At 55.2% G+C, this 27,479-nt stretch overlaps 1 protein-coding gene across 3 annotated transcripts; it reads left to right on the plus strand.

Annotated features, from left to right (window-relative positions):
- Nucleotides 1–18,448: 18,448 nt before the first annotated feature.
- Nucleotides 18,449–26,012, plus strand: HMGB3 (high mobility group box 3). Of its 3 annotated transcripts, none has more exons than XM_025460741.3 (5): nt 18,449–18,607; nt 23,361–23,515; nt 23,731–23,870; nt 24,357–24,531; nt 24,965–26,012. In XM_025460741.3, exons 1-5 carry the CDS (start codon nt 18,559–18,561, stop codon nt 25,103–25,105), a joined length of 660 nt encoding a protein of 219 aa, XP_025316526.1. In that variant the 5' UTR covers nt 18,449–18,558; the 3' UTR covers nt 25,106–26,012. The 3 variants fall into 3 exon arrangements, with proteins under 3 accessions (XP_025316526.1, XP_025316527.1, XP_025316528.1); XM_025460742.3 differs by lacking the exon at nt 18,449–18,607 and adding an exon at nt 20,959–21,068; XM_025460743.3 differs by lacking the exon at nt 18,449–18,607 and adding an exon at nt 21,143–21,282.
- Nucleotides 26,013–27,479: the final 1,467 nt, after the last annotated feature.

The following is a 27,479-nucleotide window of genomic DNA, read 5'->3' on the forward strand; positions in this document are numbered from 1 at the left end:
GTGGGACGCCTATGCTTCCGTCATGATCCCCTGACCGTCTTCTGCTGCTCTGGGTACAAGGGCCAGAGCAAGAGGCTGCTCTTGAGCTCTGATCTGTCACCGGCCTCGGCCCTGCTTCCCCTAACCTGCGAGCTGAAGCCCAGGAAGCCTTGCCACTCCTCAGTGGCACAGAGATGGGGAAGGGCTGCCCAAGGAGCCCAGGCACCCCGCTCCTGAGCCAGAGCTCCTTCCTCAAGGGCTGGGCACACCTGGGTACAGTGGGCCCTGGAGGGGAAGAAATGCAGCAGTGAAGTTACGTCGGATAGTTTTTGCGAGCCCCAATGTGTGGCCCCTTTGTGCAAACCGGGGTAGAAGTGCGTAGGTGCAAGTGATACAGTTGTGCTGTCTCAGCTTCACAGAGACAGGGCCAGGTGTGCTCTCCGCTGGGGACAGAACGGAGCACCCCTGGAGCAGCGCACCCCATCCTCAAAGCTTGGCATGGAGAGAAGCCACGGAGTCCCCCAGAGCTGGGACAGAAGCAGACGCTCTCTGGCTCCCCGGTGCACCGGTTTGCAGGGGTTTTCCCATCGAGGACGTACTGGCTCCGGAGTGGCTTGGCCACCTTGGTACCAGGGGCCATCCATCAGTTGCTTGCCTTTGGGTCCTGCAGGTGTCCTTTGTGTGCCATCACTAAGCAGGTGGGTGAGTGCGAGGGAGGGAGCGCCCACCCCCAGAGCCCTGGGCCTGCAAAAGATCCCAGAAGCCTTTTGGTTCGAGCCCCCAGGGGCATCCAGGGATGAGAAATAGCCACTGAAGAAAGGCAGACCAGAAAAGGTGCTGAGAAGTGGGAAGGAAGGGGACAGAAAAGGTACCTGCCTCAGGGGCGGCCACCGACCAGCCCCGGCACCGTGGGTAAATTGCTTCCCCTCACTCGCCCTCACTTTCAACGTCTGAACCTGACGGGGTGGCCCTAGATTCATTGCTTCGTTCACTGGTTGGCCAAATATGCATTGAGCACCTACTGTATTCCAGGCTTATTCCTGGCGCTGGGAACAAAGGAGAAGGAGCACCTTAGGGTGCTGGGGGCGGGAGGCAAGTCTGCAGAGCATTAGGGGCGGATGGTGATGTGTGTGTGTGTGTGTGTTAAAATACACAAAACATAGAGGACACCTGGCTGGCTCAGCCAGTGGAGCATCAGACTGTTGATCTCAGGGTTGTGAGTTCGAGCCCCCTGTTGGGTGCAGAAATGACTTAAAAGAAAATCTTTTAGAAAATTATGCACAAAAGATAAAATCAACCATTTTGGGGGCACCTGGGTGGCTCAGTGGTTGAGCGTCTGCCTTTGGCTCAGGACGTGATCCCGGGGTCCTGGGATCGAGTCCCGCATTGGGTTCCCCGCAGGGAGCCTGCTTCTCCCTCTGCCTGTGTCTCTGCCTCTCTCTGTGTCTCTCATGAATAAATGCATAAAATCTTTTTTAAAAATTAACCATTTCAAAGCATACAATTCAGGGACGTTCAATACATTCACGGTGCCGTGCAACCATAACATCCTAGAACCTTTCCATCCTGCCGAAAGGAAACCCCCAGCCCGTTGAGCAGCGCTGCCTCCCTTGAACCCCAGCCCCCGCAAACGCTCACCAGCGTGCTCTCCTATGGGCTTGCCTGCTGGGGACCTTCCTATCGGTGCACTCATACGGTGTATGATGTTTTGTGTCTGGCTTCTTCCACTTAGCACCCTGTTGGCAGGGGTCACTTCTCAGTCGTTTGCATGAGCAAAACCACGGCATTGCACGGAGAGGCTGCGTTTGGCTTCTCAGCCGTCCACTGACCGGGCACGTGGGGCGGTGCCCCCCCTTGCCTGTTGTGCATAGCGCTGCTGGGGCCGCTCAGGGACAGTCCTCGTGTTGGTGGACCATCGCCGAGTCCCTGCTTTCGGCTCCCTGGCGTCTCCACCCAGGATTGCAATCACCCCACGACGGCAGCACCCCTTTACCTTCCCGCCAGCGGTGAACAAGGGGTCCGCTGTCTTCACAGCCTCACCGACGCGTGTTGTTTGGATGCTGACTTGTACCGGGCAGGTTCGGGCAGGTTCGGGAGGAGGACTCTGTGAGGCCTAGGAAGGGAGGAGGGACACCCCGGTGGGTGTCCCCGAAACCTGGTGGTCCGGGGAGGGCCAGTTTGGGCCGGACGGGTGGGGAGGTGGCAGGTGTGGCAGGAGGAGAGGAAGCGGAGGGTGTGCGTGGATTCTGGCGGCGGGCCTGGGACAGGATGCTCCTCGCTGTGCTGCAGCAGGTAGGGGAGGGTCGGCGATGGGGCCCCGGGGAGAGGGAGGCCCAGAATTTGGAATTTGAGCTGGCTGCCCCGCTGGCGGTGCCCTCCGTGGCTGTTGGGGCTTGGGACATGTGCTCGAGGTCCCGAGGCCCGGCCTGCCTGCCAGTTTGTTGGAAGAAAGAGACTGCCCACCAGGAAATCCCAGGAGCACGAGGGGGGCCAGGGAAGACAGGATTGGGGGAATTTCGGAAAACCTGGAGTGGAGCTGCAACTGTCCCCACCACTGAAAGGATGGGTGCCTGTGTCCAGTGCCTGGCAAATGTGTTTGGGTGAATGCAGAGAGGGGGAGAGCGAGAAAGTTCCCCATCGGTTCCCAGGAGGCCACTCGCATGAGATCCTGTGAGGTTGTTTGTGGGGTGGCCGGCAAGGCTCAGGGGCAGGTGGTGGCAGCAGCTGCTGGGGCCTTGGGCAGCCAGGGGGCTCTCTGGGCCTCGTCCTCCTGCTCCCTTTCCCTTGGCCTGACCCCAAGCCCCCCCCCCACCCCTGCCAGCAGGCCACTTGCTGTCAGGCCCGCGCTCAGGATAAAGTCCTGCAACAGCCCTGACCCATGGCTGAGCACCAAGTCCTGAGCCCAGCTGGCAGGGCCCATGCGTGACCTCACCAGCGGGGCCTGGTGCAGGCGGGCGCCCAGTGTGCCTGGTGAGTGGTGGCAGGTTCCACTGGCATGGTGAGGGAAGCCGAGGTCAGCGGGGCCTGTGAATGCCCCACCACTGTCCCCAGCCGGCCCCGGGCAGGCTGGACTCCCAGAACTGAGAGGAAGCGGGAGCATGCAAGGCGGTGCAGGGAGCACGGATGGGGAGCTGTGCTTGGGGCAAAGGGGCAGGTGGCAAGGGTGTCAGGATCATCCTGCTGTGCTGCTCCTTTTCCAGAGAGCACGTCAGTCACCCTTTCCAAAGCCTTCCTCACCTATTCCGGCCCCTGAGCCAGCCTCTGAGTAAGTGCCTGTGGGTGGCTGGGACCCCTGGGGCCGGGCCCCTTCCTCCAGCTGCCTCCCTGCTGCTCTCCTAGCAGAGTCCCACTGGGAGAAGCAGCCTCCAGCCACTTCTTCTGCAGGGCTGCTCCCTTTGCCCTCCCCTCCCCCTCTCCCTCTCCATCCCTCCCCTCTCCTCTTGCATTCTCCTCTCCCTCCTCCCTCCAGTTCTCCAATTCCCTTTCCTTTTCTCTCTGGCATCCCCATGGACTCTCTCCCATGGACTCTCTCGTGAGCCTTCAGCCTTTTGGCTCCTTCCATTCTTTGCTGCTGGGGGGAGGAGGAGGCTGGGCCTGAGTATCCCTGCCTTCCTTAGGGGGTGGGAGCCAGAGAGTGGTGGGGAGGTAAAGGCAGGGAGGAGCACCTGTCTAGGCCCTGAGAAGCCTGGTGGCAGCTGTGGGATGGGAGAGGTGAAGCAGGGATGGAACTTCCTGGTGTGACCCCGAGTACACCTAGTTGTCCACCACCCCCACGACCCACACCTACTGGTCCCAGTTCTACTCCTGAGTGCCTGAGAAAGGAAAGCCCCGATGGTGGCAGGGCTGCTGTGGCCTGTGGATGTTTTCTAGGTGCTTCTTGGCTTTTTTCTGCTGGACCACCTGTGATGATGGTGGTGCTGGGGGGAAATCAACACGGTGGCTGCTAGGAGTCCCCTTGGCCATTTGCAGGCAAGTCCCCATGCTGAGAAGGGGCACACGTATGTCCTGAGGCAGTCCTTATGGTGTGTGTGTGTGTGTGTGTGTGCGTGCGTGCCTGTGCACGGGCGAACAAATGCAGAGCACTGAGCAGGCAGTGGGACTTGGCTACCACTGTGACTGTGGTCAAATCACTGACCCCTTTAGGTGTCATTTGCTTTCACTGCAAAATCTTTTTTTTTTAATGATTTTAGTTATTTATTCATGAGAGACACAGAGAGAGGCAGAGACACAGGCAGAGGGAGAGTCAGGCTCCATGCAGGGAGCCTGATGTAGGACTCGATCCCAGGACCCCAGGATCATGATGTGAGCCAAAGGCAGATGCTCAACCACTGAGCCACCCAGGTGCCCCTCCACTGTGAAATCTTTTGGCCTGTGTGGAGCCTTGGGGTTCCCTTGGGCATAGGCACTTAGCCAATTATAAGCCAGGGTCCCATCTTTCCCAGACTTCCTATTGCCCATTGGCTAACTGCAAGGTGGTGTGGCCTCTGAACCCACATGCTGGCCTTCCCTCTAGAGTGGCTTTCCAAGGGTGGTCCCTGGGCCAGCAGCAGCAGCACCTGGGAGCTTATCAGAATACACATCCTGGGGCACCTGGGTGGCTCAGTTGGTTAAGCCTACCTTCCGCTCACATCATGATCCTGGGGTCCTGGAATGGAGCCCCCATAGCCGGTGGGGCTCCTTGCTCGGTGGGGAATCTGCTTTTCCCTCACCCTGTGCCCTTCTCTCATTCTTATTCTCTCTAATAAATAAGTTCTTTTAAAAAAACTAAAAAAAAAAAAGAAATACAAACCCTTGGGCACCACTCCAGACTCACTGACTCAGAGTCTCTGGGGTGGGCCAAAGAATCTGGGTTTTAATGAGCCCTCTGGGTGATTCTAGTACACCTCGGAGTCTGCAAACCACTGTACCGGGCCATTTGCATCAGTGGAGAGGACAGGGGAGCAGTTCATCCCAAATGGTGGGCAGTGCACTATCCCTGGGGGTTGATATTCAGTGAGAGATGCATACTCATACGTGACCCATGTTGCACCCATATATGTGTGTGTGCTTGCACACACACACACACACACACAAGCACCTCCTCTGTTTGCACAACATTCCCTGATCAGTCCACCCCTCTGTTCGCAGCCTGGCTTTAGATAGATTTGATTACAGCAAGATTAGGAATTTCTTTCCGTGAAGGACACCATAGATAGTTAACAGACAGACGACAGATGGGGAGAAGATAGTTGCTGTTTAAAGCCAACAAGGGATTAATGGATAAAATATACAAGAAAATTCTGCAAACCAACAAGAAAAAGACTCAACAGGAAAATGAGCAAAGCATATGAATAGGCAATTCCCAGAAGGAGAAACCCAAAAGGCTAGCAAGTAAGTATGCGAAGAGTTGCTCAGAATCGTTAGTAATCAGAGAAATGCAAATCACAACAATGAGATAGGATACACACATGTCAGATTGGCAAAAAGCAGCTATATGATGCCAAGTGTTGGCTAGGATAAAGAGAAAGGGGAACCATTGTGTGCTACTGGTGGGAGTCCAGCTAGATCGATGCAGCTGCTTGGCAAAGCCACCTGGCAGCCTGTAGCCAGATCAAGTGTACACGTTCACACCGACCCAGCAATCCCTCTTCTGGGTACACCCCCCCAACGAATTCTTCTGCGGGCCCACAAAGGGACTATTAGTTTCCAGTGGCTGCTGTAACAGAGTGCTGGAAACTGGGTGGTTTTAAACAGCAGAAATGTGTTCTCTCATAGTTCTGGAGGCCACAAGTCCAAGATCAGTGTCCCTGAGCTGAAATCAAACTGTTGGCAGGGCCCACTCCCTCCCCAACCTCTAAGAGAAGATCCTTCCTCGCCTCGTCCAGCTTCTGATGGCTCCAGGTGTCCGCTGCTGTGTCCAAGGCCAGCATCCTCACATCTCTCTCCGCCGTGCCTTCACATCGCTTCCTCCGTGTGTGATATCTGCCTTGCCCCCCTTCTATACATGTGTACTGGGTGAATGCTGTCTCCCCCAAATTCATATTCCCCCCCAGAACCTCATACAGTGACCTGATTAAGAAATAGGGTCGTTGCAGCTGGCATCATTTAGATGAGGCCCTGCTGGAGGAGGAGAGACCCTTCTTCATCCAATGGCTGATGTCCTTAGAAAAAGAGGAAAAACATGAGAGACTCCTAACTCTGGGAAACGAACTAGGGGTAGGGGAACGGGAGGTGGGCGGGGGTGGGGGTACTGGGTGACGGGCACTGAGGGGGGCACTTGACGGGATGAGCACTGGGTGTTATTCTATATGTTGGCAAATTGAACACCAATAAAAAATAAATTTATAAAAAAAAAGAAAAAGAAAAAGAGGAAAGGCTACGGCGAAGCTCAGGGAAGGCCACGGGGGAATGCAGAGGCTGGACTCATGTGGCCACAGGCCGGGGCAGTCTGGAGCTACCAGAAGCTGGAAGAGGCAAGGAAGGATTCTCTCCGAGAGCCTTTGGAGGGCGCGTGCCCTGCCGGCAGCTTGATGTCAGACCTTGGGCCTCCAGAATCTTTTAAAAAGCAAATTGTTGTTGTTTGAAGCCATCTAGTTTGTGGTACTTTGTTAGAGCAGCCCCAGGAAACCCCTACAATTTGTGATTACACTTGAGGCCCACCCAGCTAATCTAGGGTAATCTCTTCATCTCAGGATCCTTCATCACATCTGCAGAGGCCCATTTTCCAGGTAAGGTGGCATGCACAGGTTCCGGGGAACGGGACCTGATATCATCAGGGGCCGTCAATCAGCCTGCTGCAGGGACCCGCCCCAGGAGTTCATCGTGCAGTGCTTGGGCTACCAGAGCATCGGGGGTGACCAGGTATCCAGCACTAGGGGAAAGGGAAGCGACCTGAACTTGCTCATAAGCACCCAGCTCAGGACCACACGGGAGCATGCGGAGGTCACACCCACCAGGTTGTGTGGAAAAGCCCCCAGGAAGAAATGGGGCAAGCTGTCCAGGACAGTAACATTTGAGTTTAGGGAGACACACACACACACACACACACACACACACACACACACACACTATCCCTGTGCATTTGCCAGAGCACACACTCTGAGAGTAGGGCAAGTGGGGCTGAAAACAGGCATTCCAGGGACCGGATGGGTGGATGGATTGACCCAGCCAGAGAGGAACCTCACACACCGATGATGGCGATGCCAGGAGTTGTGGAATGTCATTACCTGAAGGCCAAAAGAAACAAAGGAGGGGGGAAAGGCCCAGACCCAAATGGGTGGTTTCCAGCGAAGGCTGCCTGACTCTGGAAGCATCTTGGCGCGTTTTGCGTGAGGATACGCCGCCCCATCAGCTGCAGCAGTAGCGGGTGGCAGCCAGCGAGCTGCATCTTTCACTTCCTTCTGGGAAGCCAGGAACCATGTGGCCTCCAGAGTGAAGGGAGGACACCCTCCTTAGCAACACTGACGAACAAAGAAAGCCACACGAATGCCATTTGCTGTCGCCTCACAGTTATTTTCCATCTGCTGTGCGGAGTGCTCCCTCCCGGCGGGCAGCTGACATTGTTGGCTCACCCATTGGTCTTGGTTCACATCTCTCATGGTTTTGTTCATTCTTGGAACACACCCTGCCTCCTCTTGCCCAGATACAATACTTCTAACGCCACTCCATCAAGTAGCAGGAGTGCAAAGTAGAAGGCGACCAGTGGCCCTGGAAATGGTCATAAAAATCATCATGAGTTCTGAATCAGTTTGGAAGATATTCAGTCATCGTGACCCCTGGGGAGGGGGGTCAGTTCTTGTTGGCTTCTTTCTCTTGGGGTTTCTCTTAACTTCCCTGCAAAGTCCCCCCTTGAAAATACCCCCCTTGAAAATACCATCCTTCTTGGCTGCGCTTCAGAGGAAGGAGAACCTGACTTTTAATGTTTTGTGTATTAGCACCAAGGCCAGAGGGAAAAGGGGAGTCATATTTTACTGTAACTTTCTCTTTAGCCCCCACAAAGGCCGTCTAGCAGAACTGACCTTCAGTATTTGTGAACCCAACAACAGGAAAACTCTGATGGTGACACTCGGCTCTCTTGATCCACTTAAGGATTCATATTTTCAGGCGCATCAACAGCTGCCTGATTTTGCTCTTCCTTCCTGTCCACCTCCTCACCCCGACCGTTACAGGCATATCGGGGAGACGAAATTTCCAAACCCAGGTAAGGAATCAAGCAGTGGTTTTTCATCTTCGAAAATGCTATAACAGCCTGCCCAAGGTCTGTGCTTTTCAGGAACAAATATTTCATCACTTGACATAGTCGGCCCTCCTTGTTCAACACAGAAACTGCGGCTAAAAACAAAACTCATCTAGAGACTCCAGTATGTTCTTAGTCATTTGCTTGGGAGACAGAGATTTACTCCAACCAGGGAAGAGAAGATGAGCGAGCAAGCAGAGGTAGCCTGCTTTGTTTCCTCCTGACAAATATTCTTGCCTCCCCCCAGAAGAGGCCTTCAGCCAACCACTCAGCCTCCCAGAGCCTCTACTTATTCATCTGTACAATGGGGTGGTTGGAACTAGATGAAGGTTTCCACGCTCTGTTGCCAGAAGGTTCTAGGAGGTGCTTCGGGAGCCACCATGGAGACAGAAGACTTAGCAGGTGGGGATCCTGCCCCCTCTTGTTCAACCGTTGTTCATCTACTCTCATGTGTTCTCTTGATAGGCCTGTGCCATGTGATTTCATTTGAAAAGTCATTGATTTTGCTGCTGAAAATGTGTGGAAGCCATTGGACTAGTTGAACTCTGAAGGCCCCGTACTGGTTTCCTGTGGCTGCCATAACAAATGACCAACAACTGCGTGGCTCAAAAAAACAATTTATTCTGTTCAGAAGTCCAAAATCAGTGTCTCTGACCTGAAATCAAGGTGCTCCAAGAGAGAATTCATTCCTGGTCTCGGCCAGCCCCTGGTGACTGCTGACGTTCCTTGGTTTGTGGCTGAATCACTCCAATCTTCAAACCTGCATCTTTAAACGTCTCTGCTCTGTCTTCACATTGCCTTCTTTTCTGTGGGTCTACTCCTCCCCTGCCTCTCTCTTAGAAGGATACATGTGGCTGCATTACAGCCCAGCCAGGCCATTGAGGATAATGTCCCCACGTGGATATTCTAAACTTGATCACATCTGCATCAGCAAAGCTTTTTTTTTTATCCTATATCAGTTAACATCCAGAGGTTCTGATGATTAGGATGACAGCTACTGGGGAATCATTCTGCTGCCTACCACAGGCCTTTTGAACAGTAAGATCCTACATCACCTCCCTCTCAGTTCCCATCTTAGTAACTTTCTCTACATTCCCACATCTTAAAGAATCTAGAAGTGCAGCAACACTTTTTCATTCAACTCAGGAATAGGAAACCCAACTCCCTTCCTTCATCATGAAAGAGTGTAGATTTGGGGCACCTGGATGGCTCAGTGGTTGAGAGTCTGCCTTTGGCTCAGGACATGATCCCGGGGTCCTGGGATTGAGTTCCCCATCGGGCTCCCCATGAGGAGCCTGCTTCTCCCTCTGCCTGTGTCTCTGCCTCTCTCTGTCTCTCATGAAGAAATAAATAAAATCTTAAGAAGGAAAGAAAAAAGAAGAAAGAAAGAAAAAGAAAGAAAGAAAGAAAGAAAGAAAGAAAGAAAGAAAGAAAGAAAGAAAGAGAAAGAAGGAAAGAGTAGATTTGAAAGCCCCACCTGACTTGTGATGCTTGTTTCTCTATCAAAGTCTAATGGGAACTGAGAGGTGGTTTTGCTTTGGGTAGCCCTGCTTCCGGAAGAAGCAGCGCGCCATGCACAGCTGCCGGGCAACGTGAAGAGTAGCACCAGTGCTGCTCCCTGGGCCCAAGTTGGGACCACAGTCCTGGGACCTGTGTCCTTGCTTAGGCTCTTCCCTCTGCCCTGTGACCAGGCAGCCTGTGTGCCCTCTGACAACAGGGAGAACAGAGAACACCCGCAAAGCCTCGCAGTAGTATCCTCCAGGATCTTCTTGAAAAATATTTGTTGCAAGTTTCCCACCCTCTTTCTCACCCAACTTATATTTTATCTTTTCTGGTCATAAAAGTGATTTCTGACCAGTGTCAAATAGTATAAAGAAATAGAATAAAAGACCACCCGTAATTCCATCTTTCCAGGACAATCACTTGGGTTGAATGCTTTCAATGGGCCTGGACACAGGCTACGTGTGCTTCATACTTTATACTCTGCAATCCTCACGACTACCCTGTGAGGTGGGTATTATCAGGCTCACTTTACCAATGAGGAAACAGAGGCATGGAGAGATTCAGCAATCAGCCCAAAGGCACTCAGCTAGGAAGGGACAGAGTTGAGACTTGAGCCCAAGTACTCGACTCCAAAGCCCATGTTCTTGACCTCTGCATCCACCACACTCCTTCAGTACAATTTTGTCTTTGTCAAAACAATGTGACAGCAAGATTGGACGTTCACCAGAACATAGCCCTGCTAGGACATATCCCCACCAGGATGCATTCTTGCCAGAGTGAACTCTTGCCAGGATCGCCTTACATCCTGTCCTGCTCAAAGTCTCATTCTGTGAGGCTGCTGTACAATTCAGGATTTCTGAGGGGAAGTTCAGTGGGCAGGGTGCTCAGCTTGGCCTGGGGAAAGCAAGATGCCATCATCAGGGCCTGAGGAATCTCCCTCCGCATCCCCAACCCTGTGGAGGGGGCACAGTGTGGTATATGCCAAGGGCCCATTCACTCACCCAGGACAATGGGAATGATGCTACCACTAGGCAGTGGCTTTGCAGGAATAAGGGACAGATCACATCTACTTGTGTTACCATCTACATCCATTTCCTTGTCCAGAGAATTATGTGCCTCCTGTTCCTTTGGTGCAGCACAAGCATGACCCACTTCCATTTCCAAAGTATTGGAAGTTTCCAGTTCCCACTTTGGTGGGAGAGGCAGGCAGTGTGGTGCAGTGGGCAGAGCTCAGGGCTGGATTCCAAGCCCAGGTCCACCTTTAACACCCAGGTGACCTTGAGCCAGCTCCTGGCCCTCTCTGAGACTGCTTAGTTCCCCAACTAGAAAAGGCAAAATTCACATGAGACGCTAATGGCCCTTTCACCTGTGAAGTTCTATGATTTACAGTGTCAACACAGGCATGGTAAGAGGTGATTTGAAAATTCATCATAAATATTTAAATTAGCTAGCAACATATGCTGAGCTCATCACATAATCACGAGCCAGATGAGGGGTGGGGGGCGAGCAAGATCGAGGAGAGAGAGGGTGACGCAGAATCTGACAGCCTCTTCTCTCTAGATCCCCCGATCAAGGGTTTCAGAAGCTGGTTTTCTGTGTGATCCCTGGCTTATCATCATCATTATCATCATCCAGCTCTTAGATGAAAGGCAGGAAGCCGGCAGGGGACATTTCCCAGAGGCCACCGCAGCAGCAGCAGCAGCAGTAGCAGCAGCAGCGGCAGCAGCTTCTAGGTCGCTGCACTTATTACCAAACAATGCTGGTCCTCGTTTCTCAGCACCCGCAAGCCACTTCAATTCCATTCAAATTTGACTCCCAGTTCTGATCTGAGACCAACCAAACCCTTTGCAGGGCAGCGGGCCTTCTAGAGAGCTATGGGAGGCGGTTCTGACCTTGCGGTCTGGTGGAAGAGCCAGGCAGGTACAGAACCAACTGGAACACTCCAGGCATTCTGACTCTTAGGAAAAGTGTGACCATGCTGAAGTGGATCACAGGATCCCCATGTGTGACACTTGCGCTGGGCACTGGGGGTGGGGGCTGCTGATGGCAGGAACCTGACTGGAGGTAGATCTGGAAGGGTCTTTCTGTGTTTTTTTTCTCTGAAGGTTATGCAGTCATGAAAGGATTTTAAATGGAGCAGTGACAAGATGGAAATGTACATTTATAAAGGATTCCTCGGGTCGCTGGCCTGAAGGGGCACATGGTATGAGAGAGCCATCCATCCAGGGGAGACGGGATCGTGGCTCAGTAGCACTAGTGGGGAGAGGCGTCCAGATGTGGAAGATATTTAGGAGATCTAACTGGTGGGATCTGAGGACAGCAGGGATGTGGAAGATGAGGGAGAGAGGGGAGCCAGGGGGGATGCTGGGGAGCTGATGGTGCCACTCTTGAGGGATGGGGCCGAGGTTGGGGAGCTTGGTTTGGTGCAAGGTCCTGGATAATCACTCATCTGATGATTTCAGCAACTGCCAATAGGCCCTTTGACCCTTGCCGCCCTTCTCTGTATGGCTGTAGGCAGGCAGAAGAATCTTGGATGGTCATTGACACGGGAACTACCCCCCCCCCGGACACCCCCTGTTTGTTTGCCCACTGATAACAGCCAGGCAGTGAAGCCTCTGACAGACACTGGGAGGGAGGAGACGGTTGATTTCAGTCCCAATCCTATCTCTGATGGCCTGGTGCCCTCAGGCCAAACATTTGCTTTTTGTGGGCTTCGATCTTTCCAAAATATGCCCAAACCTCTCCCAGGACCTTTGTGGGGCACAGGTTAGATGGTAGATATGCAATCACCACGCACCGTGTAAACTGTTAAGGAACAAAATGCAAAGTAGCATTATTGTTATCATCATGTTCCCTGATCTGACTTGGGCCACTAGTAATTTATGTTTACAGTCCCTTATCCTTATCATTGTATCTGATTGTCCTTTTCTCTGACGACCAATGAGTCGTGCAGGCCAGGTATAAACATATCCCAAAGTAAGAGGAAAACTGAGATGATAATCCAGATAAATCATGTGGGGGAGGTGGGGGTGGGAAAGGCTTGTACTTGAAATATCTCAAGGCAGGCTGATCGGAGAGTTACATCATATTTACAAACCTGTCCAGAAAAATCTGAAAAGATTGCCAAAGGACAGCTGTTTACAAAGACTAGTACTCCTTCCTCCACTTCACTGCAAGACTGTAGAACCAGAGCACCACTCATTCGGCTGGTGCTCACCGGGCATGTCCAGCATGCTTGTGCGCTGTAGGCAGATGGGGAACATGGAAAGCCCCCCAAGGGGCTTATGCTCCAGCAGCCTAAATGTGGTTGGATACTAGAGCGACTCCCTCACTGGACAGAAGGGGAAACTGAGGACCCGAGAGGCTCTGGGAGTTGTCCAGGGATTTTCCAAGGTCCTCTGAGGTTGCAAAAGCAGAGCACAGAGCCCTCGCCTGCATCCCTAGGCTGCTAGTCCTTCTTTGGTACGTCTGTGGGTTTGGATTGGGAGACACAAAGCTATCTGTCCAATGCTTCTTGAAGCCATATTACACGTCACCGTGGGCAGAACCCTCACAGCAAACACTGTGTCAGGCCTCAGGCTGGGCCCCATGCACGTGGGGCCATCTCAAAACGAATGGGGCTCAGTCCTTGCTCCGGAGGACCTACCTGGTCAATCAGGACAATTACAGTTCCTAGGGCCTTAGTGTCCCCCCGCCGCTCTCCCCACCCAGGACCAGGGGCATAAGACCAGGACCCCCCCAAAAAAATAAAAAAAAAGACCAGGACCCCAGCAGAAGATTCCGTAAGGTAGGTTTATTGAGGTAGGGCTAGTGTGGGTAGGGGTGTGTGCATTCAGATGCACGGGTCCAACTTGCCGTGATCCTCCAGGGTTCACTGTTCTAATAATGGTCACCTTGGATTTCGCTCTTAATTCTTCAGACAATGCGGAACACTGGCAAGTGGCCGAGTGCAGACTCCTGCCCTGGCCGAGCCGCTCTGGGTCTTCCCCCACATGCCCAACCTGAAAGCTGTGTGGCACTACTTGGACGGTGGGGCTCCCTTTGCAAGCCAAAGTTCCAGTTAGCCCTGTAAATCAACCCCTCTCGCCAGCCCCCCAGGGCCACCCCGTGGCACCAGGCTCCCAAAGGGGATTGCCCTTGACCTCCTGTAAAAGTGATGGAGATAGAGGGACTCGCCCTGCTTGGCTGAAACAAGTCCTCCGTGGAGTTGGCATTTGTCCTTGAGTTTTCGCATCATCCCCTCACCCCCCCACCCCACAACCAGAGACAGGGTGTGCCCCCTGCACCGAGCATCCCTGTAACACAGGCAGGCCTTCACTTTCTCAGGGATTAATTCCTCCACCTAGCATTTCGGAGTGTTTCTCAGGCCCCAGGCCTTGTGCTAGGTGGGCAGAAGGCCAGCTGCGACAGACATTTCACAGGCAACTGCCCAAACCAGGGCCAAATGACAGCTGGGAGAAGTGCCCCGAAGGAGACCAGAGGAAGAAAGGAAAGTGTGGCCCCATGATCCCAGGAGGCTCCTTGGGGGGGGGGGTGAGTAACTGGGCTGAGGTCTCCACGGGTGGGTTGGACTTGCCTGGGCCCCAGAAAGGGAACTGGGTCCAGGCAGCAGAACAGCAGGGAACTGGCATTAAGGCTGAATGGGAGGCAAAGGAGAAGAGGCTGCAGAAGTGTGTGTATGTGTGTGTGTGTGTGAGAGTGTGAGTGTGTGTGTTGGGGAGGTGGAGGGTTCTGTCCTCACTGTAGTGGGAGGAGAGGCCACCCTCCAGCTGACAAGAAGGTCAGATTTACAGTCTGGAAAAAGGCCACACTTGCTATTGGCTGGAGAGGGGGTGGGCGGGGCACAAACCCAGCCACTCTTCCCCACCCTCACCGCCAAGACCTCAAATCCTAGCCCACACCAGCCATCAGCCTCTGGCCCCTCCGGCCCATCCCCTCAGCGCCAGCGAGTGCCTTTCTCAGGTAGAGCTTTGATTGGGCTGCTGTGTGCTCCAAATCCTGCAGTGGCTCCCCAGTGCCAAGGGCCAGTGAGAACCCGCAGCTGGCAGTGTCTTGCTGGGACAACCTTTCACTGTGGCCCTCCCTGACCCCTCTAGCCCTGGCCTCCTCCCACCAGCTCACCACACCCTTCCGCAGCTCCCTTCGTGGGTTCTGCTTTCCCCACAGCCTGGGGCAATTTGCTCCTTCTCTGCCCAAGGAAACCTCACTAACCCTGGGTGCCCAGCTCAAAGTGACCTCCTTACTCACAAAGCCTTGCCAGGGGGGCCTGGGTGGCTTAGTGGGTTGGACATCCGACTCCTGATTTCGATCCTGTCAGGATCTCAGGGTCGCCACATTGAGCCCCACATGGGGCTCTGCACTCAGCAGGGAGGTCTGAGGATTTTCTCTCTCCCCCCTCCCCCCATTAGCTCTCTCTCTCATATAAATAAATAAATACATCTTCAAAAAAAAACCAGAGCCTTGCCAGACTCGGCTCCACCCCCTATCAGAATAAAGCCTTTGCTTGCCCCTCTGTCTGGCATTTGTTTCATCCTAGACCGCATTTATAGCTGTTGGGGCGTCTACTCTCCCGATTGCAAGTTGCTTGAGGACAGGGGCTTTGCCCTAAGAAAGTACAGAGGCCCTTTTGCCCGGGGGCTTGCCTAGGGCATCAAGGTCAATTGAGAATGCATTCCTCAGGGATCCCTGGGTGGCGCAGCGGGTTAGCACCTGCCTTTGGCCCAGGGCCAGATCCTGAAGACCCGGGATCGAATCCCACGTCCGGCTCCCTGCATGGAGTCTGCCTCTCTCTCTCTCTCTCTCTCTCTCTCTCTCTGTGTGTGTGACTATCATGAATAAATAAATAAAATCTTTTAAAAAAAAAGAGAAAGAATGCATTCCTCGGTTAACAATTTTGAATTGGGAGTAGTGGCCTCTCTGTGACACTTACTGGGAAGGAGCTGAGGCTAGAACACAGGTCGCTACCCTCATGTGGCCACTGTCTGGTGGAGAGCCCATCAGTCAGCGAGATAAATGTTGTAAAAGTAAAGTGCCTTAGCTCCTGTAGCAAGATAAGGAGTGGGGAAACGGGGTGGGGGGGAGTGGGGTGGTAGGGGAAATGGGAGGTCGGGGTAATGCTGGGTTGTGCGGTTCAATTTTCAATTCGGTAGTCAGGGAAGGTGGCTTTGGAGCAAAGTCCTAACAGGTGAGGGCGAGGGCCTTGCAGGCAGAGGAAGGAGCAAGTAGTAAGGTCCGGGGTAGCTCTTCCTGAGGGAAGTGGGGACTGGGTGAGGAGAGAGCGGAGAGGTGGAACGACAGATGTGTGTGGTGGGCGAGCGACACTGGGAAGACAGGTGGCAGGACCTCTCCAGCTGCTGGCCTGAGAGACTGCAGGTGAGGGGGTGGGGACACGTGGGGTCAGTGCCCTGGGCCATCCTCGCCAGAGTCACGTTCTTTCACCCATTGCGTCTGTTTCTAAAATTCTCTCGCCGTGGTCCTGGTGCGCCCACATGGCCACCTTTCCGGCTCGTCTGTTTGTCCGCGGGGGAGCAGGTGGTGAGTGAAGACAGGAAAACCATTCCCTCTGCGAAGCCTCACCAGCAAGCCTCAGCACGTTGATGCCCTAAGGGATCCCAGGGACCCGCTCCCGTCCACGGGAAACTGAGGCCCAGAAAGAGGGAACCCGGAGCACTGGAGAAAACAGCAACTCCGGCTCCCCCTCTCCCCACCGCAGGAATCCCTTCGGATCGGGTGGAGCGAACACAGCCCGTACCTTTCCGCGAAGAGGGGGTGCTGGCCCATTAGCTGCTCAGTGAGTCGGAGCCGGCCGCTGCAGCACGCGGCGGGCACTCGAGGGCCCATCCCGGCGGGGGCGGCGGCGGGCGCCCCGCGGGCAGCCACCCCCGGGCCGGTGCGCCCGGCTCCGGCGCCGCCGCCGTCCCCGAGCGCGCTCGCAGGGCCGGACGTCGCGGCAGGGGCCCTTGGTGGCGCGTGCGTCCTCCCCGCAGGCCCCGACGCGCCCGCTCGACGCTGTGGGCCACCCCGCGCTCTGCGGGGACCGCGAGGCCCGGGCCACGCCTGCCGGGGACGCGCACACGCCCGCGCCGCGGCCCGGGAGGCCCCGGTGGCCCCAGGTGCGGGCGGCGTCGCGGCGGGGGAGCGAGCGCGGGCCGGCCCCAAGCGCCCGGGGTCCCCGCCGGCCTGTGCGCCGCCTCTCGGAGCCCCAGCCCCTGCCTGTCTGGGCCGCCGGGGCTCGCAGGGGCCGGCGCACCCCACGGTGGGGCCGAGTGATTCAGGGTGGGCCAGGCGTGACCCTGAGCGCCGGGGGCGGGGGGCAGCCGGGGCTCGGCCGCCGACTCGTGCGGGGGCCGCTGCGTCAGGAGGCTGGGGTCCGTGTCCCTCCAGACCTCTAACAACGTGGGTCCGAAGCACCCCCGAGAGCATCTTTCTCCCCATGGGAAAAAAGTGCAGTCGGAAGGGCAGTCCCACCGAAGAGCAGGGGGGGCTCCAGGCCTGAAACCACGTGGGGGGTGAGCAGGGTAGGGCGAGGGCCGCGGGGAAGGCCGCCCCGCCGGCCTAAAGACTCCCCACCTGTGGACGACTGAATGACAAAAGGCTCTTAGATCCCTACTGAGAGGGTAGGCCCGTAGGCCCCGCGGGAGGATCCCGGCGGTACCCTTAACACAGTTTAAAAGATTAAAAAACGCGGCCCCACCCCATATCCACTCTGGCTGCATTTCCAGGGATTTTTTTTTTTTTAATTTCCATGGATTCTTAAACGGAGGCTGCCCAGGTTGAGCCTCGGGGATGTCACTTCAAACCCTAGGCATCCCCATGAAGACCTGGTGGCAGGGGGGTGGGGCAGGGGGGCGGGTGAAGAAGGTGGGGGACCAAGGCTTTCTGTTTGTTGTTGAGTGATGAGGACTCCCTTTGAACTTCTGGGGGTCTTGAACGGACAGGAACTGACAACTTCTTTAAACATCATTTGCCACACTTTTCCTTATTTCCTCTCAATGTTTTCCTGACCTCTCCAGGCAGTTTAGGGGATTCTGGTTTGAGGTTTCCCTCTGTGAATGGGCCCTGCCTGGTGCTGGGCCTCAGAGGCGATTGATTCGGTTGAAAATACTTTCCAGTGAGGACCAGGGCAGAGGCCCAGAGTGCCGTCCGTCACCTTGACCAAGTCACTGGCACTGCAGACTGTGGCAGCAGGCTGCCTCGGGGTCCCAGACTTCAGGCCATGCCCAGGCACCCCTGACTTTGTCACTTGTTTCACCTTTAGCCCTCCCCGGGTGGCCTTTTACAGGTGACAAGCAGACCACCTTCAGGAAGAGGTGTCTCTGCCTGGGATCCCCTCCCTCACAATCAGATTGCAGTGACTAGGGTGGATAGGCGGGTCAAATCACCTTTGCTAGAGGTCCCTGGGGCTGGGAGAGGTGAGGTGACATAGCAGAGGCCTACTCAAAGTCAGGGACAGAGCCCCAGGCCACAACCTTGCCCCTGCCTTCCAGCCCCATCGTCATTCCCCCTCTGAATGTGGAATTGAGTTATGAGTTTCTACAGTACTGAGGAGAAAGAGACTGTGTGAGGAAGGGATGGAGGAGTTGGGGGAGATTGGCCCTGAAGAAGACATGGAGAGTTGGGAGGGTATGTGTGTTTTTTGTTGGTGGGGGGAATGAGCAGGGAACCATGGCAACCATCTTCAGATCTTTGACTCTCTGGGCCATGTCATAATCATGTTCTGTGAAGTTCTGATGACAGTGACTGCAGGCTTAAGCTTCGGGACAAGTGCTTCAGCTTCATAGAAGGAGGAGCTTTCGAGGGAGCTGGATAGGAGGAGCTTTCGAGGGAGCTGGATAGAAGGAGGAGCTTTCTCGGGAGCGGAGATGGAAACTCTTCCTTTGAAGAATCCGAGGAAGCCTTTTGTCATTCGAAGTATGTACACAGCAATAGGAGACCAGTGGGCAGGGCTGTGGCAGGGGATGGGGAAGACTGGGTCTTGGGGGCGGTGTCCGAACATCACTTGCTGTACAGTCTCTTCTAGACCGGGGGTGTTCTTGTTTCCCTGGTTTAGCTTTCAAGCTGCTGTCTTTGGGAATGCCTTCCATGTGCCCCGGTGTGAGTGTGTGTCCATGTGCTGCTTGTGAGTTGCCCGTGCTTGTAAATGTGAACCTCGCCATCCACTCGGGGGTCCCCCCAAGTATGCCTTGTGGGCTCTGAAGGGTGACCACTCTGGTTCCCCCACCTTGGTGCCCGCCAACTGTGAAGTGCAGCTTCCCACTGTGGCCAGGATGCCAGTCAGTGGATGGACCAGAAGCAGCCCCCCGTCCCACCTGAGACCCCAACTCACATCTTGGGCCTGACGACATTGGGAGGCTAGGGCTCTCTGGCAGGAGATACTGGTCAGATCACCTGTGGAGACCCTAGTCCCCACTGGGAAGGGCGGGGACAGGGGAGGAGGGAGTGGCCCCAGGCTGGTCGGACCCTGAAAATCTCATTGCGGAAGAAGCTGGAGAAGAGACCAGACCTGCCATGAAATCCCCGAAGGGGGAATTGTACTGTGAGCAGGATAGTGACCCCAAGGCTCAGAGATTGCCTGAGACGGAGGAGACTGCCCAAAAGGGAGGTGTTAAGCTCCCTATGGGTGGACACATGAAAGTAGAAGGTAGGCAGCCACTCAACAAGCTCTAACAGGGTGGAGGATTGGACTAGGTGGCCCTAAGACGTTTGTATTCTTGAGTCTTTAAACTGGGGACCTGGGAAAGTGACTTGATACTTGTCAGCTCTTGCCAAAAGCAGAACGACTTTGACGTTTGGTCTCAGTTGGGTCCCTAAGGATGGAAGCCTAGCAGCGCAAGCCGCAAGCTGGAGTGGCTCAGGCCTTCCCAGGAGGCTCAGAGGAGTTGGAAAGAGCTCGGTGGGGCAGGGTGGGGTGGGGTGGAAGGTGCTTTGTGATGTCACTTCTCTGACATGCTTCAAACTGCTGCAGTTGCTGGCAACAGCATTTGGAAAACTCATCTTCTGGTGGGTCTCATTTCCAAATATGCGAATTATAAATAGCTGGATATCTTGGCCTTTAAAGTGCTTTAGAAAGGGAACTTCCTATAGAAGAAGTCATGATTCGTCTTCCATTATTTTCTCATTCTTTCTCGTCCTTCCTTTTTCTTCCATTCTTCCCAGGAAGCTTGTGGTTCCTCAGAGTGGAGGGCCCTCAAATTTTCAACAAAGGTGTTACTAGCATTTGGAGTGGGAAATTAATTCCTCGTGTGTGACTGTCCTGTGTGATACAGAACATTCATTCTCCCTGGCCATACACTTCTCTTATAAAATTCCAGCCAGCACTCCCCGTCCAGGGCACTTCCAAACATCCCTTAGACGAGACATTGCCTCCCCCCACGTTGTGAAAACCATTGCCTTAACCCCCTCCCTCCCCAAGAAGTGACTTGCTCCCGGGGACCCTCACCAGCCAGCGGCAAAGCCAAGGCCAAGTCAAAGCGCGTTCATTCGTAACGAGAACTATTACTCTTTCCCAGAATGTGTGCTGGGAATGCGGGCCTGAACTGAGGCAGTGAAGAGGGGGGGACTCCCTGCCCACAAAACTAAGACGTCTCACAATTTCTCTGCTTTTGCCAAACTCCGTCCTCCTTCTGTAGCCCGGCCAGCCCGGCCTTTCCGCAAATGCAGGCACCAATCGAATTTCTGGTAATTAGTGGAAAGAGCTTAGCCGAGCGCGATCCGCAGGAGCGCAGTCAGGTCCCCTTCGGGCGGGGCAGCAGGGCCCAAACGCCGAAACCCCGAGGGCTCCGCGAGCGAACTGCTGTTTTCCACCCGCATCGAGGAGTCAGCGAGCTGAGGCCGGGCCCCTGCCGCCGAGCTGCGCGGGACCTGGGGAGAGGTGGAGCACCGTCGACCCTCGCCGATCGGTCCCGGGAGGTTCCCCCGGCTGAGCTGGGGGCCAGGGGAGCCCAGGCCGTGACGCGGCGGGAGCAGAGGGCTGCGCATCTGGGCTCGAGCGCGTCTTCCCACGCCGGAGGCCGAGGCCGCCGGGAATGGCGGGGCCCCCTCTCCAAAGTCCTTTGAGATCCCAGCTCGCTTCGAGGGGGAGGGGGGTGTGTGTGGGAAAGCGAGAATATTATTATCCCTCTGTTTTGCCTCGGCAGCCAGCGCCGGCGGGTTGTTCTGTTTGAATGAATGATCCCAGCGGCCGCGCCCAATGGGCGCCCGCGCCTGTTTAATATGCATGAGGCCCGCGGCCAATGGCCGGGCGAGGAGGCTGTTTTAAACGGCGGAGCCCGCTGGCCAATCAGGCGGCTCTCGTGGAGGCAGCTAGCGCGAGGCTGGGGAGCGCTGAGCCGCGCGTCGTGCCCTGCGCTGCCCAGACTAGCGAACAATACAGGTACGTTTCGCACCGCCCGCGCCCGCCGCCGCCGCCGTTCCTGCTGGTGCTCCTGCCGCCGCTGCTGCTCCCGCCGCCGCCGCGCCCGCACAACTTTCCGGCCCGCGCCGCCGCGAGCGCGCCCCGCCGCCGCCTACCCCTGCCTGTCGTCCCCGCGCCCTTCCCGCCCCTTCTTGCCTCTTGCTAGGTGGCCGGGAAGGAAGAAGCAATTCAGGTGTTTCAACTTTTCAATGCTTCATCCTCCGCTCCCCGCGGTCGGGGCTGAGCCCCCTTCGGGGAGCCGCCCTCGGCCGCCGCCCTCCCCCCGCCCCCCCCGGGGCAGCGGCCGACGGACCGAGGCCCCCAGAGGCCAGATGTTGGGGCAGCTGTGGCGGCGGCGGGAGCCCAGGGGCGGCTGCGGGCTGCGGGCTGCGGGCTGCGGGCTCCGGCGGCGGCGCGCGTCCCGGCGCGGGGCGGCGGCACTGGGAAGGGGGCCGGGTGCTTCCCGGCCCGGGACGGACTCGGCGAGGGGCGGGCGGCCGCTGCCCGCCGGGGGCTGCGGCGCGGGCAAACTTCGCTCCCGGGCTCGGCCGGGCGCGGCGCGGGCCCGCGGGCTGCACTGCTGCTTCTGCATGAACATGGCCGTCGCGGGAGCGCCCGGCGGCCCGGGGGTGCGCGGACCGGCCGCCCCCCGCTCGTCGCCTGCCCGCCGGCCGCCGCCGGAGCCGCCGCCGCGGTGCGGCCGCCGCTAACATGGCTGGCGCGGTGCTGCGCTCGGGCGAGGGGACGACGGGCGGGCGGGGCTCCCGGGCGGGCTCTGGCCGCGGCCCCGGCGCCCGCGGCCCCCGGCTGGCGGCGAGGAGGGCCGGGGGCGCCGCCGCGGGCCCCGGCGCGGCCGAGCGTCATGGCTGCACGGGCGCCTTTGTTATCCCGAGGAGTGCGCCCCGCGCCGGCGGGGAGGGGGCGTCCGGCCCGCGGCCCCCGCCGCCCCGCGCCCCCGGGCGGCCCGGGCGGGGCGGGGCGGGGTGGGGGCCGGCGAGCGGGCGGCGGCGGCGGCGGCGGCGGCGGCGGCGGCGGTGGCGGGGCCCGGACCGCTTTGTTCGCCGCCGCCGCCTGCGCCGGCCGCGCGCGGATCAGCCATTTTAGCGAGCGGGGCTCGGAGGCACGGCGGGCGCCGCCGTCGCCGCCGCCGCCGCCGGCCCGGCTCTGCGCCCTCGGCGCGCTGCTGCCGCCGCCGCCCCCGGCCCCGCGCGCCCCCCGGGGGTGGCAGCGGGGGATTTCAGGGGCAGTTTCTTTCATCAGGAAGCTTTTGACAAAATGGAAGGTGAATTATGGGTGTCCGGGTGACCCAGCGCGGGGCCGAGCCCGGCTGCCCGCCGCCGGCCCGGGCTCCCCTGCGCCCCGGGCCGCCCCACCCGCGCGGCCACTGCGGGCCCCGAACGCGGCCCCTCCGCCGGTCCCTGCGAGGGGGAGCGCTGTAGTTTTACATGATGACCTTGGGTGTGGGAAAAGGAAAAGATGGCGGGAAGCTGGGGGGTGGGACAGGGACGATGACACGCCACAGCTGCATTTTTATTTGGAAACTTTGGAGAAAGTATTCCTGGCTGGACATGCGTTCCGCTGCACGGATGAGCTGGGCTAGCCCTTTTGGCATCCCCTCCCCCTTCGGATAATGACAAAGTGACAGATTTGAACTCCTACGACGGGGGGAGCTGCTCACTGGCCGCATCACCTTTCTTGCAAAAGCCATTTCTAGGAGCCAAAAGGCATCAGTAGTGCAATTGCAAATGTTCCCCCTTTACGCTTCTCCAGCTTTGATCTGGCGCCTAGCGTAGCAGCGGTGACAGTATTTTTGTCTGTACCGTTGCAGTCAAACAGTTGACAGCTCGCCTTAAGTCGTGGGTCTCGGGCTTCTGTCATCCGCCTGCACCCCTACACATGCGTCCTCCCGGCGCCCTCCCCACTCTGCGGTTGTAGTTTCCAAAACGTAGTAGCTCCGAATGGGAATGTAGCGCGGAGCCACCCCACTTGGGTCGGTTCCATTTGGAGAACTTGATCGCTCTCGCTCTCTCGGAGAAGTAACTCGCAAACCAGCGCGCTTCATGCTGGTCAAAAGTTAAATGACAAGCGACAGTGACGCTGATTTCGTCCTCACTCTGCCTTGAGCTGCCGGCTGGCATCGGGCACTGGGGAGGGGGACTGCTGCCTAACAGGGACCTTAATTGGAATTTTGCCTGCCCCTGCTGTACCCTGTGGGTCTGTTGTAGTCACTGTATTTGTTTTTCTTTGTCTCCCTTCCTTCATCCATCACAGTCAGGATGGCTAAAGGTGATCCCAAGAAACCAAAGGGCAAGATGTCTGCTTATGCCTTCTTTGTGCAGACGTGCAGAGAGGAACATAAGAAGAAAAACCCGGAGGTTCCTGTCAATTTTGCTGAGTTTTCCAAGAAGTGCTCTGAGAGGTGGAAGGTACTTTGCTTTTGTGTCCCCAAGCTAGGCTTAGTTGGATTTCACACATGGGGTTAGTCACCTTCCCAGTAGCCCCAGGTGGCTTTCTGCTTCCTCTTGGGCTCCTCTTGGCTCCCTTTCCAATCGTGTGTGTGCTTTTATTTTTTTTAAGCTGGACAAGGGTTTGAGGCCCTGCCCACTGCACCGAGGGATTTAACAGCTCCTGTTCTTTGCAGACAATGTCTGGAAAAGAGAAGTCGAAATTTGATGAAATGGCCAAGGCAGATAAAGTGCGCTATGATCGGGAAATGAAGGATTATGGACCCGCTAAGGGAGGCAAGAAGAAGAAGGACCCTAATGCCCCCAAAAGACCACCGTAAGTGACTGTAGGGTTCAGGATAACAGATGAGAGCTCTCATTCTACCTGAGGGATTTTTAAGAGGACACGTTACCTAAAAACTTCAGGATAGTCTGCAAAGCATTCTATACTTAGAGCCTTAAGGTGCTCTGGTCGGGATGTCTGTCTTAAGGCTGCGGGATTTGGGAGCTGTGTCCTTGTGCTGGTTGCCTGTTGGCTTTTCTGTGGGGAGTGAGGCACCCCAGTGTCAGAGTCCTTAGCTATGATTCCCCCAGGCCCCGCTTTTCCAGCAACTGAGAGACTGAGAAAGTCCTGTGTATTTCTGAAGCATCTTAGGCATTCTAAAACCTACAACTTTGTCACAGCGTGTAGTGTCACACCTTTTTTTTCACTTCAGGGAGGAGTCTGTAGTGGTGGGAAGGTATCCGTGAGAGACTGGGGATCTGGGCTTAAGCTCACATTTTTGCTGGCTCTTGTCTCATTCATACAACGGTTTTCCTGAAGGTCTGGATTTTTCCTGTTCTGCTCGGAATTCCGCCCCAAGATCAAATCGACAAACCCTGGAATCTCCATTGGAGATGTGGCGAAGAAGCTCGGTGAGATGTGGAATAACTTAAGTGACAGCGAGAAGCAGCCTTACAACAACAAGGCAGCCAAGCTGAAGGAGAAGTATGAGAAGGTGAGGTGGGCGCGGGTGTGGCCAGGCTACTAGGCTGGACAGGTGGGCAGCCGGCCGTCCTGGGGTGTGCGGGGGGCGTCCGGCTGCTTTGCTGGGCTGACAGGTGAGCCCAGTGTACGAGGGCTGGCGTTCAAGAATAGAATGTTCTTTGGGACCACTGCAGACAGGCTCTTTAAAAAAGTTGGATAACGTGGGATGCCATGGGCAGGGAATTGGAGAGTCCCATTAAACAGCCGTAAACTTGTAAATTCGAGTGGCCGACAACCACATTTCCATGTATCTGGGAAGAGGTACCTCAAAGAGCAGCCCTGAGTAGTAAGTCACTTGTGTCCCATTCTGAGGTGGGGACAGCATGTTTCTGTCCTTGGCTAAAACAGCTGCAGGAGAGCCTTAGCCATCGATTCATTTGGAATGTGTCCCCCATTCCTTCCAGGATGTCGCTGACTATAAGTCTAAAGGGAAGTTTGATGGCGCAAAGGGTCCCGCTAAAGTTGCCCGGAAAAAGGTGGAAGAAGAAGATGAAGAAGACGAAGAGGAAGAAGAGGAGGAGGAGGAGGAGGAGGAGGATGAATAAAAAAACTGTTGATCTGTCTCCTTGTGAATACCTTAGAGTAGGGAGCGCCGTCATTGACACCTCTCTTATTCGAGGCGTGTCTGTTGCCCTCGTTAGGTTTAATTACACAATTGGGTCATGGTCATATTGTAGTTTCTCAAAGTGCTCTAGAAATCGTCAGTGGTTTACATGAAGTGGCCATGGGTGTCCGGAGCACCCTGAAACTGTATCAAAGTTGTACATATTTCCAAAACATTTTTAAAAATGAAAAGGCTCTCGTGTTCTCCTCACTCTGTGCACTTTGCTGTTGGTGTGACAAGGCATTTAAAGATGTTTCTGGCATTTTTTTTTCTTTTTTTTTTTAATTTGTAAGGTGGTGTTAAACTATATGGTTATTGGCTAGAAATCCTGAGTTATCAACTGTACATATCTATAGTTTGTAAAAAAAAAAAAAAAAAAAAAAGAGAGAGAGAGAGAGAACAAAACAACCGAGACAAACTCTTGATGCTCCTTGCTCGGCGTTGAGGCTGTGGGGAAGATGCCTTTGGGAGGGGCTGTAGCTCAGGGCGTGCACTGTGAGGCTGGACCTGTGGACACTGCAGTGGGCATCCATTTAGCTTCAGGTTGTCTTGTTTCTGTATATAGTGACCTAGCATTCTGCTGCCATTCTTAGCTGTGGAAAAGGGGGGGTCAGCTGGCATGAGAAGTGTTTGGATCCTTTTTAGTTAAGTGCGGTAGTTTTAAACTGTTTGTTTTTAAACAAACTGTAGAACTCTTCATTGTCAGCAAAGCGAAGAGCCACTGCATCAATGAAAGTTCAAGAACCTTCTGTACTAAACACGACTTGCAACGTTCTGTTATTTTTTTTTGTATGTTTAGAATGCTGAAATGTTTTTGAAGTTAAATAAACAGTATTACATTTTTAAAACTGTTCTCTATTATGACAGTCTAAATCTCTGACTCACAGAAAGCAGTCTTAGCTAACAACCCACTCCATTGTATTTGGTGACTAGCCCCCCCTGCACATCTGGTACCTTCTCTTCATGTGGCCAGCTTGCTTAGGATAGAGCTGAAGAGGCTCCTTGAAGGTACTGCATGATTTTGTTTGGGGCTAAGTGGCATTAAGATAAGGTCTGAACTGCGGGGTGTAGAAGCCAAGAGAACTTGACCCCAGGCAAGTTTTCCCAGCCTTTGAAGGTACAGGAAGGTGGGTGGTTAGGATTGAGGCTGACTACTATGTAGGTTTAATGGGTTTTTGTTCTGGTTTGGTTTGGTTTGTTTTTTTGTTATTTTTTTTGTGTGTGTGTGCCTCCTGCCACCAATGCTCCCTCCCCTCATGCTGTGGGGCCAGATTCATTGCTAAACAGCAAAAATATCCTCCTAAGGGTACGGTGTATCAGATGTTCAGGCTTTCTTTTTCCTGTCTCATCGCCCCTGACCCCGGTCCGTGTAGCAGAGTATCATTTGTTCTGTTCGACAGTTGAGGTCTTGAGCTACCGCTTCTGCCTCCTGGACCCCAGTGAGGGGAAGGGTGGTAGGAGTGGCGAACGATATCCATTGGTTTTCCTACTACTTTGAGAAACTGAACACCCCGAGGAAGGTGGCTGGGGTCCCTGTGGCAGGCTCTGCCTTGGGCCACCTGTACTGCAGGCAGACTGACGAGATGGATTGTTTCTAAGAAGCATTAGATGAATCCTATGAAAAGTAGGATGGCCTGCCCACAATTTTGAGCTCATTGATTGCAAATGTAGGTGGTTGTTAAATGTTGTTAAACTGGAAGAAGCTTGGTCCGTGTTTCAGTGGTTATTTTATGTTGGTGAATGATGTTGACATTTTGTCCCAGTTGGGGAAAGAGGTGAGGCGATGGCCACAGTGGCAAGCGGTGACATTAAAAATCCTTTCGAGGGCTGGTCCATCTTTACTGTTGGCAGGAAGGAAGGGCCTTGTGTTGTGGGTGAGAGTACTGCCTAGCGTGAATACTCTGTGTGCGTTGGAGGCTGTGAAGCACTCGGGAGTGTTTTTGTGACCTCAGGAGGAAGCTTTTTCTGAAAATTCACAATTTGGAACCCTGTGTGTCTGCAGGCTATATGTCCTCCCCACTCTGTCAGGTCCTGGATGGGTATGTCCCGGTCATGGTCACTGGCCCAATCTCTCACCGATAATTATAGCCATTCCCATTCCTTTGCACATCAGAACTGTTTGTCCTAAATGTGTTTTTCTAGCTCTTTTAGAAGATGACCACTAATTTAGAAACCCTCGGTCTTGAGGTTTGCCCAGAGGCACTTGTTCGAGGTGCCCTCCTGCTTCAGCTGGTGCCGCTGCTGCCCGGCTTAGGTGTACCAAGATTTGGGAACTGGTTAACCTCATCAAATATGGAAGAGGAGCTCACTTGTCC

This window comes from Canis lupus, chromosome X, assembly GCF_003254725.2.
Source record: "Canis lupus dingo isolate Sandy chromosome X, ASM325472v2, whole genome shotgun sequence".
Lineage (NCBI taxonomy): Eukaryota > Metazoa > Chordata > Mammalia > Carnivora > Canidae > Canis > Canis lupus.